The sequence below is a fragment of the Gekko japonicus genome, unplaced genomic scaffold, assembly GCF_001447785.1.
Source record: "Gekko japonicus isolate JY-2015 unplaced genomic scaffold, Gekko_japonicus_V1.1 scaffold3730, whole genome shotgun sequence".
Classification (NCBI taxonomy): Eukaryota; Metazoa; Chordata; class Lepidosauria; order Squamata; family Gekkonidae; genus Gekko; species Gekko japonicus.
This window is the reverse complement of record NW_015175481.1, coordinates 28,143-38,731: the sequence shown is the minus strand read 5'-3', so window position 1 is coordinate 38,731 and position 10,589 is coordinate 28,143. Positions and strand designations below refer to the sequence as shown.

Genomic DNA, 10,589 nt, shown 5'->3' with positions numbered 1-10,589 from the left:
ACTGCACCAAACTGGCTCTCAGCTCTTTGGGAGACAAGAAGAAGAAGAGATTGGATTTATACCCCGCCCTTCACCACCCAAAGGGAGTCTCAGAGCGGCCGACAAACTCCTTCCTCTTCCCCTCCCCACAACAGACACCCGGTGAGGTAGGTGGGGCCGAGAGAGCTCTTGACAGAAACTGCCCTTTTTTCAAGAACAGTTCTTATCAGAACTACGGCTTGCCCAAGGTCATCCAACCAGGTGCAAGTGGAGGAGTGGGGAATCAAACCCGGTTCTCCCAGAGTAGAGTCCGCGCACTTAACCACTACCAAGCTGGTAGAAAAGAGCAAGAGTCCAGAAGCATTTTACACAGTTTGGTGTCGTGGTTAAGTGCGCGGACTCTAATCTGGGAGAACCGGGTTTGATTCCCCACTCCTCCACTTGCACCTGGCTGGATGGCCTTGGGCAAGTCGTAGTTCTGATAAGAGCTGTCCTTGAAAAAGAGCAGTTTCTGTCAGAGCTCTCTCAGCCCCACCTCCCTCCCAGGGTGTCTGTTGTGGGGAGGGGAAGGGAAAGGAGATTGTCAGCCACTCTGAGACTCCTCTGGGTAGTGAAGGGCAGGGTATAAATCCAATCTTTTCTTCTTCAAGACTAACAAAATTTGTGGCAGGGGAGGAGCTTTCGTGAGTCACGGCTCACTTCTAGATACCTGGATTTCCGTTCTGTACGACTCAATGTGGCACCTTCCATGGAGACAGATCAAAGTGGGCGGCCGTGTTCGTCTGTCTCTAGCAGCACAGACGAGCAAGAGGCCAGCAGCCCTTCTCTTGGAAGGCGAGAAGGGTGGCTGATACCGCCAGGGCCTCCTTCGGGGTGGCACCTCATCTGTGCCACGCTCACCTGGCCCCTGTTCCTTAGAGCTTTATTCACAGAGGGAAACTGTTTTCATCTTCCCCAGCAATAATTAGCATTCTTTGCCGTTTTACTGCTCTCGCTCTTAGCTTTTCATGCACACAGCTTCATCATTACTTCCCCTGTGTCTGTGGTGGTACCAAACACATCACAGAGTCTTGGGGCAACTTTAAGGCTGACACATTTAAAGTGACGTGAGGTCTCGGGATCCTTTAGATGCATGAAGTGCAGAGTGAACGCGTCAGATGGTATGTACACAGCAATGAACAAGGGGTGGTGAGAAGAAGAGATTGGATTGATACCCCGCCCTTCACTACCTAAAGGAGTCTCAGAGCGGCTCACAAACTCCTTTCCCTTCCCCTCCCCACAACAGACACCCTGTGAGGTAGGCAGGGCCGAGAGGGCTCTTGACAGAAAATGCTCTTTTTCAAGAACAGCTCTTATCAGAACTACGGCTTGCCCAAGGTCATCCAGCCAGGTGCAAGTGGAGGAGTGGGGAATCAAACCCAGTTCTCCCAGATTAGAGTCCGCGCAACTTAACCACTACACCAAACTGGCTCAGTGTGGATCCGTTTTAGAAAAAAATGGGTCATACAGTTGCATCAGTTCTGGTCCCCAGCCCGGCCACGGCCAGAGTTCCGGGGTCTCCCTACCTGAACAAACGGCACATTCGGTGGCAGTCTCTCCCGGACATCTTGGACCCACTGCATGGGAACACGGAGAGGTGCGAAATCGGTCACTACCCCGCCAATGCTGTGCTTCGTCACAAAGGGGGGCAGCACATCTTTGGCGAGTCCGGTGAGCAGGTGGAAGGGAATGTTGAGTTCCTGGCACTCCTGGAAAGCAAGGGAAAGGGAGAGGTGTTTCTGTTAAGAAGGGACAGAGAACATTGTAAGAGCCCTGCTGGATCAGACCAGTGGTCCATCTGGTCCAGCATCGTGTCTCACACAGGGGATATAACCAGTTCCTCTGGAGGGCCAACAACAGGACAGAGAGGCCAAGGCCTTTGTGAGAACATCAGAAGAGCTTTTCTGGATCAGACTAGTGGTCCATCTAGTCCAGCCTCCTGTCGCACACAGGGGCCAGCCAGTTCCTCTGGAGGGCCAACAACAGGGCATAGAGACTGAGGCCTTCATAAGAACACAAGAAGAGCCCTGCTGGATGAGACCAGTGGGGGGCCATCTGGTCCAGCATTCCGTCTCCCACAACAGGGCACAGAGGCCAAGGCCTTCATGAGAACATCAGAAGAGCCCTGCTGGATCAGACCAGTGAGGGTCCATCTAGTCCAGCCTCCTGTCTCACCCAGTGACCAACCAGTTCCTCTGGAGGGCCAGCAACAGGGCAGAGAGGCTGAGGCCTTCATAAGAACATCAGAAGAGCCCTGCTGGACCAGACCAGTGGGGGTCCATCTAGTCCAGCATCCTGTCTCACTCAGTGGCCAATGAGTTCCTCTGGACGGCCAACAACAGGGTATAGAGGCCGAAGCCTTCGTGAGAACCTCAGAAGAGCCCTGCTGGATCAGACCAGGGGTCCATCTGGTCCAGCATCCTGTCTCACTCAGTGGCCAACCAGATCCTCTGGAGGTCCAGCAACGGGGCAGAGAGCCCGAGGCCTTCATAAGAACATCAGAAGAGCCCTGCTGGGTCAGACCAATGGTCCATCTAGTCCAGCATCCTGTCTCACACAGTGGCCAACCAGTTCCTTCCTGCCCGCCCCCGAAAGTGTCCCTGTACACCCGTACCTCAGCAACTTCCTTCAGGCCATGGAGCAGGAAGCCAAAGTGCCGGATGGTGGCATCGAGGAACTTGGGCACCAGGCAGAAGCAGACGTGGAGCGGGAGCTTCTGCTTCAAGGCCAGGCGCTGGGCATAGAGAAAGGCCCAGTTATCTGGGAGAAAAAGAGGAGCCAAAAGCATGAAGGAAACATTCCACAAACAGGCAGCTGGTGGTTGCAACAGCAGGGTGCCAAATGCCAATCCAGTTATCTGGGAGAAAAAGAGGAGCCAAGCATAAAGGAAATGTTCCACAACAGACAGCAGGGTGCCAAATGCCAAAATACCTCTGCCAAACGTGCAATAATCAAGTGCCCACAACTGGATTATGGAATTTTTAAAAAGTGGAAATGAGTGTTTTTATGTCTGTTTGTACTATGGAGGAGCAGGAGGATTAGGGGAGATAAAATAATGTTCTTCGTTTTGTTGTGTTGATCGTTTTTCCAGTTTTTATTGGGCTTCTTTTTCGTTTTTTTTTTTTGATCGTTTTTCCAGTTTTTATTGGGCTTCCCCCCCCCCGCCCCCATGCTCTTTTAAACTGGCAAAAGAAGTTCCTTATAGTTCAGGCGTTCTTTCCATTTCACGACCGCGTTGTTCCATTTCTGACAAAAAATATGATTTAAAAATCATTTAGTTGCCCAGCTAGGACACTGAGAACACCATCTTGCTCTTAAAAATCTTAACATTGGAAACTGAATAGGGGAGGACCAAAAATGTTTTATGATGTTATTTAATTGTTCATTAATTGTTTATTTGTAATTTAACATTTTATATATTTTTTTGTTTTATCTGGCATTATGCCCTGTTAGCCGCCCTGAGCCTTCGGGGAGGGCGGGATAGAAATCCAAATAATAAATAAATAAATAATAAATATTTAAAAAGTAGATTCAGGCACCAGTCGCACGGGCCAGATAACGCCGGGGGGGCGTGGCCATGTGCGCCTTTGCATTCTGATCCGCCATTAGGCGATCAGACGCGACGGCAGCACACTGGAGCTTCCTCCGTCGGTGCGCGCAGCAAAGAGGACAACCCGGGGGTTTAGCCCCGCGCCGGCGCGATCACACCGCAGGAGTCCGCCCGTATGCAGCCCGGGGCAAACCGTTTGCCAGTAGGTTGTTGCAGGTACCTTTTAAATGCGCATCTTCAGCGGCATGCCACGGGTTGGCCATGGCTGCGCTACGCCTCCCAGATGTTCCGGTGTGATTGTGCCCAGAAAATCCAGCCAACTATCAAACGGGGGGGAAACATTTTTTTCACCCAATTTTCCTGTTTTTCTTTCTGAGTCTTCCTGCCTCTATACCCAGCCATGTATAGATGCAACATATAGTGTTTGTTAAGCAGTGTCTGAACAAATACTGGTCAGGGATACCCTAGGCCAGTGATGGCGAACCTTTCAGAGACCGCGTGCCCAAACTGCGACCCAAAACCCACTTATTGATCGCAAAGTGCCAACTTGGCAATTCAACCTGAACACTGAGGTTTTACTTTAGAAAAAACAACCCATACATTAACTGAAGATGGTACAAACAAAGTAAGGAAAGCAATAAAATAAATAAATAAATAAATAAATAAATCCCAAATGCTTTCATTTACTTAAAATTATTTGGCAGAGAATTCGACACTTTAATGATGGTCTGGGCCTGGCTGGGGCGATGGCACGCGTGCCCGCAGAGAGGGCTCTGAGTGCCACCTCTGGCCCCCGTGCCATAGGTTCGCCACCACTGCCCTAGGCCGATCCTGCACTCAGCAGGGGGTTGGAGTAGATGGCCTGTATGGCCCCTTCACACTCTGGGATGCTATGATTTCCCCTTCCCTTACTGATCTAGGAGTCTGTCAAAGGCAGACTGCAGAATTACCAGCCCGCAGACGAGGGTGCCCGCTGTGTCTCAACGTGAGTCGCTGCTCTGGGCCTGCCTCCAGTCAGGAGCACAGAAAACACAGTGCGGCACGCCCCAGTTACAGAGGACGTGACCCAACAGAGATTGCTCCCTGCACCCTAGGTCGTTTCTCACCTTGCACCCTCTGATCTCGGGACATCCAATAGAGGATACCCAGACTCCCTTCCTCGAGCTCGGACTCCTGAGAAACCAAGCGGACCCGCTTCTTGTTGTACTTGAACTCTGCAACAGAAGACGCCGTTCTGGCCCGGGCCTGCTTCACCGCCTCCGCCAGGGCCCCGATCCCACCACTCCTGGCGCCCCCTCCCATCGTCTTCTCTGCAGGCGAAGCTACAACCGGGATCCCCGGATTCTCTGTCAAGCCAGGAGCTTCCGCTCCATCATCCGCCGCATCGTTTTCAAGTTCCGTTCCTCCGAGCGGCTCCCGCTTTCTCTTCTTCGGAGACATGGCCGATCCCGCTCCAGGGCCCACCGAAAGCGCACTCGACAACCACGGGCTCCAGGAGGAACTGAAATACAAAACGGCACCGTCAAAGAGAAGACTGAAACCAGGAAGGAGACGGAAAAGGAGAACAGAGCAGCAGCCCTGCTCAGCTGGACCGAAGGAGACCTGGAGACCAGCAATTTGTGTCCAACATCAACAAGCCAGAAGCCTATGGCTGCCAACCTCCAGGGTCAGTCACAAGTTCTCTCAGAGCTGTTCTCTTAAGAGCCGTTTCTGTCAAGAGCTCTCTCAGCCCCGCCTGCCTCACAAGGGTGTCTGTCGTGGGGAGGGGAAGGGAAAGGAGATTGTAAGCCGCCCTGAAACACCTTTGGGTAGTGAAGGGCAGGGTATGAATCCAGTCTCTTCTCTTCTTCCTCTTCTTCAATAGTTTGGTGTCGTGGTTAAGTGCGCAGACTCTAATCTGGGAGAACCGGGTTTGATTCCCTACTCCTCCACTTGCACCTGCTGGATGTCCTTGGGCAAGCCGTAGTTCTGATAAGAGCTGTTCTTGAAAAAGAGAGGTTTTTCTCAAGAGCTCTCTCAGCCCCGCCTGCCTCACCGGGTGTCTGTTGTGGGGAGGGGAAAGGAAAGGAGATTGTGAGGCACTCTGAGACTCCTTTGGGTAGAGAAGGGCGGGGTACAAATCCAATCTCCTCCTCCTCCTCCTCCTCCTCCTCCTCTTCTTCAAACCTGTCTCCTTCTGAGGTTGGTATAGTTTGTCCTTGAAAAAGAGCAGTTTGTGTCAGAGCTCTCTCAGCCCCGCCTACCTCACAGGTTGCCTGTTGTGGGGAGGGGAAGGGAAAGGCGTTTGGAAGCCGCTCTGAGACTCCCCTGGATAGTGAAGGGTGAGGTCCCTCCCATCTCCTAATCCCACGCACAAAATCTCTAGGAATCTCCCAACCGAGAGCTGGTACACCAACAGAGGATATTCACAAGAGAGGCAGAAATCGGTTCCCAGTTGGTCTCCTGACCTAGTGCTCTGCAAGCAAGGCGTAGGGGTTGGGATGAACGTTCCCTCTAAGCTGTGGAGTCTTGTGAGCAAAAAATTCTACTTTGTGAGCGACTGGCATTCAAGTTGTGAGCGAGAGTGATTTGGCTCCGGCATCAATTAGTTTGCTCTGGAGCCCCACCCTCCCTGAGCCGAGACAAAAATGCTTCACCGCACTACAAGCATGGACGGCTTCAAGAGGGGATTAGATAAACATATGGAGCAGAGGTCCAGGAAGGAGGGCTCCAGAGCGAACTAACTGATGCAGTAGCCAAATTGCTCACTCACAACTTTAATGCCCGTAGCTCACAAAGTAGAATTGTTGCTCATGAGACTCCACAGCTTAGAGGGAGCATTGCCCACTGGTGGACCTCCTGAGGGCACTTGGTATTTCTGGCCACTGTGTGACACAGAGTGTTAGACTGGATGGGCCTTTGGCCTGATCCAACATTGGCTTCTCTTATGTTCTTATGTGTGAGCCGGAGGCTAAGAAACTGTGAGCCATCTCCCATGAACTCAGCTTAGAGGGAACACTGGTTGGGACCGGTCCAAAACCTGGTTTTTGCAAAAAGGGACTGAAAGGGGGAATATTGTATTGCTAACGAATGAAGGCCCAAACCTAGGTAGCCCGATCTCACCAGATCTCAGAAGCTACGGAGGATTGGTCCTGGTTGGTCCTTGGATGGGAGACCTCCAAGGAAGCCCAGGGTTGCGAGGCAGAGGCAGGCAGTGGCCAGCTGCCATTGTCAAATCTCAGAAGCAAAAGAGGGTCAGTCCTGGTTAGTGTTTAGACTGGATCACCGCCCGGGAAGCCCAGGGTCGCTACCCAGGGGCAGGCAAGGGCAAAGCCACCTCTGCTGATCTCTTGCCCTGAAAATCCTAAGGAGTCGCCATAAGTCAGTTGCAACTAAGAAGAGAAGAAGAAGAGACTGGATCTATAGCCCACCCATACAATCTCCTTTTCCTTCCCCTCCCCTCCCCACAACAGACACCCTGGGAGAAATTCATGCCACAGTGTTGAGCGAGTTACTAGTGTCGTCCATCTGTGGGTGAGGATGCAAACTGTGTCGCAGTACGCACGTGGGGCTGGTTCCCCGGAAGCTGGACCCCAGCCGTGGGGTATCCGTGTGGTTTCTGCCGGCCCCTTTGTGCACCAGGCGCCACAGGCGAGAGGGTGGGATTGACTGGACTGTGCTGTGCCTCACGCGCCCTTTTGCCCCCCCCCCCTTTCCAGGAGTTAACTCAGGCCTGCGAAGAGAAAAAAACCCAGTACGATAGCTGCGCAGCGGGGCTGGAGAGCAGCCGTTCTGCCCTGGCACAGGTAAGATGGCGGAAGGGAGGTGGCAGTTCCACGTCTGGCCTTTGCACGGGCCAGTCACAAGCTCTGTTAGAGCTGTCCTTGAAAAAGAGCAGTTTCTGTCAAGAGCTCTCTCAGCCCCACCCACCTCACAGGGTGTCTGTTGTGGGGAGGGGAGGGGAAGGGAAAGGAGTTTGTAAGCTGCTCTAAGACTCCTTTGGGTAATGAAGGGCGGGGTATAAATCCAATCTCTTCTTCTTATTCCTTTGGGTAGTGAAGGGCAGGGTATAAATCCAGTCTCTTCTTCTTCTGGGAAGTAGGTGCGGCTGAGAGAACTCTTTCGAGGACTGCTCCAGAGAGAACAGCTCTGAGAGAACCTGTGACTGACCCAAGGTCACACCAGCAGGAGTGGGAATCGGACCTGGTCCTCCCAGCTTAGACTCCGTGCTCCTAACCACTACACCAAACAAGCATCTTGTAGGCGCTTGATAGACTGCCTACGTCGGTGGCAATTTTGTGTTTTCTTGGTTAGATCGGAACGGCAGAGGGTCGCCTTTCGGGCTGGGACTCATCCTGTTTGGTTGCCCCCCTCCGCCTCCTCTCCCTGAGAGCTCTGCCGCGGGCAGGATCCACTCACTTGGGTCGGAAGAAGGCGCCCCTCGCCCACGAACGCCAAGGCCCGAAGAACATCGCGGGAGTTTTCAAAGTGCCCCAGAGAATCCCGGTTTGGTTGTGCTGCAAGATGCGATCCCCCCTCCCCCGGGGACCGGGAGGTTACACAACGTTGAGGTTTTTTGCAACAATAACAAAAAAAAAGATCTCTCTCCTTCTCATCCCAGCCTCGCCTCCCACAACAGCCTGACAAGGCAGGCCACCCTTCCTGCCCGCTTGCACGGACCAGCAGCGGAGCCCGTGGGGAGGAATGAGCCCCCCCGGCTACTCACCAGCCGCAAAGCAAAAGCACCCTCCGCGTGGTTTTCCTCCTCCCGCCAGGCCTCGCTTACACAACGCGGGGCGGGCTCGAGGCACGTGGCTCCTCCCAGAGCGGCGGCGCCTTCGCTTTTATGAATGAACGGCCGGATAGAACGTTGCAACGTTTCGTTCCAGCCTCGCTGACGTCACTGTTTTCCCTCTCCCCTGGAGCGCGTGGGGGAAAGGGGCGGGGCTTTCGGCGAAGCCGCGCCTCCCTCTCGCCGCGCCTTGGCCAATCCCGGAGGGGCGAGAGAGATGCCCAAAGGCGCCGGCAGAGGGCGGCAGAGAGTCGCGAGTGCGCCTCCTCCGGAAAGCCGGCTTCCCGCAACCTCACGGGCCTCCCAGCGCGAACAAACCATTTTTCTCTCTCTCTCTCTCTCTCCCCCCCATCTGTATCTACTGATGCTAAATGTCAGGGGTTTCCAGATGTGTTCGCCTGGACTAACCAAAGGGGTTTAGGGAACGCAGTCAGATCCGAGGCGCGTTTATGGAGAAGGAAGCCTGACTTTGATTATTGGAGATAGCTTCCAGGAGTGTGAGCAGGATTGTAGCCATCCATGTAGTGTGCAATTCTAAACGGTGTCACACGCACGCACCCTTTCTGAGCCCTTTGAAATCAGTGGGATTACTCAATGGGATTAGTTTGGTGTCGTGGTTAGGAGCGCGGACTCTAATCTGGGAGAACCGGGTCTCATTCCCCACTCCTCCACATGCAGCTGCTGGTGTGACCTTGGGTCAGTCACAAGTTCGCTCAGAGCTGTTCTCAAAGGAGCAGTCCTTGAGAGAGCTCTCTCAGCCCCACCTACCTCACCGGGTGTCTGCCTGTTGTGGGGAGGGGAAGGGAAAGGAGACTGTAAACCGCTCTGAGACTCCTTCAGGTAGTGAAAGGCAGGGTATACAATCCAAGCTCTTCTTTAGGTAAAGGTAAAGGTTCCCTTGCTCGAAAGCCAGTCGAATCCGACTCTAGGGTTGCGGTGCTCATCTCCGTTTCCAAGCCGAAGAGCCAGCGCTGTCCGAAGACGTTTCCGTGGTCATGTGGCCGGCATAACTAAACACCAAGGTGCACGGAACGCTGTTACCTTCCCACCAAAGTGGTCCCTATTTATCTACTTGCAATTTCTTGCTTTCGAACTGCTAGGTTGGCAGGAGCTGGAACTAGAGATGGGAGCTCATTCCATCATGCGGCACACTCGGGTCTCGAACTGCTGAACTACCGACCTTCCACAGCCTGCAGTTCAGCGTCTTAACCACTTGAGCCACCACAGCTCCAAGCTCCTCTCTCAAATACGGATGCCAATTCCGGGTTAGAAACATAGAGCTGGAAGGGACCCTGAGGGTCATCTGGTCCAGCTAGAGATGCCACTCTCCAGGTGGGACCTGGGGATCCCCTGGAATTACAGCCCATCAAGTTTACACCCAGGATTAAACTTTGTTGGTCTTAAAGGCGTCGCTGGACTCAAACTTTGTTCTACCTCCTCGCCAGACTACAGAGATCAGTTCCTCTGGAGAAAATGGGTGCTTTGGAGGGTGGGCTCTATGGCATTGTATGTCACTGGGGTCCCTGTCTTCTTCAAGCCCCCCCCCCAAATCTCCAGGAGTTTCCCAACCTGGAGCTGGCAACCCTAACCCTTCATCCCCTGCCGGTGGCTAGGGAGGAAACGGACAACCTTAAGTCCACACCCCCACCCCGCACCACGCAGGAACTTCACAGCTTCTTTCCCCCAATTCCTCCAGTGGCCCCTACTCTATGCCCAGAGGTTGGGAACCACCTGGGTATTTTAGGGCTGTGGGCAGAGTCCGCCCTCCAAAGCAGCCGTTTTCTCCAGGGGAAACGACCTCTGTCATCTGGAGACCAGTTATTATTATTTTATGGTTGATTGTTATTATGAATCACCCATCAGTCCATGTCACAGCAGGGCCTCTGGGCGATGTACAGTATCCATACAACAGAAACGAGATAAAAACCAATTAAAACATTAATCAAACATTGTAATTAGGCGTGCCAGCGTGAGACCTGGGGATCCTCCGGGATGACAGCTCATCTCCAGTCTAGGTCAAGGTCAAGGTTTCCCTTGCTCGAAAGCCAGTCAGATCCGACTCTAGGGTTGCGGTGCTCATCTCCGTTTCCAAGCCGAAGAGCCAGCGCTGTCCGAAGACGTTCCCGTGGTCCTGTGGCCGGCATGACTAAACACCAAGGTGCACGGAACGCTGTTACCTTTCCACCGAAGCGGTACCTATTTATCTACTTGCAATTTCTTGCTTTTGAACTGCTAGGTTGGCAGGAGCTG

General features: G+C 53.3%; 1 protein-coding gene across 1 annotated transcript in view; it reads right to left on the bottom strand.

Annotated features, from left to right (window-relative positions):
• The window catches only part of LOC107122831 (deoxyribodipyrimidine photo-lyase-like), a 22,698-nt gene extending 14,347 nt beyond the window's left edge, over window positions 1–8,351 (bottom strand). The window contains exons 1-4 of the mRNA XM_015425972.1: window positions 8,274–8,351; window positions 4,675–5,069; window positions 2,633–2,778; window positions 1,545–1,727 (exon numbers count right to left, since the gene is read on the bottom strand). Coding sequence (XP_015281458.1) covers window positions 1,545–1,727; window positions 2,633–2,778; window positions 4,675–5,008 — 663 coding nt within the window. The 5' untranslated portion in view covers window positions 5,009–5,069; window positions 8,274–8,351. The remainder of the gene's footprint in view (window positions 1–1,544; window positions 1,728–2,632; window positions 2,779–4,674; window positions 5,070–8,273) is intronic.
• Between the last annotated feature and the right edge of the window lie 2,238 nt (window positions 8,352–10,589).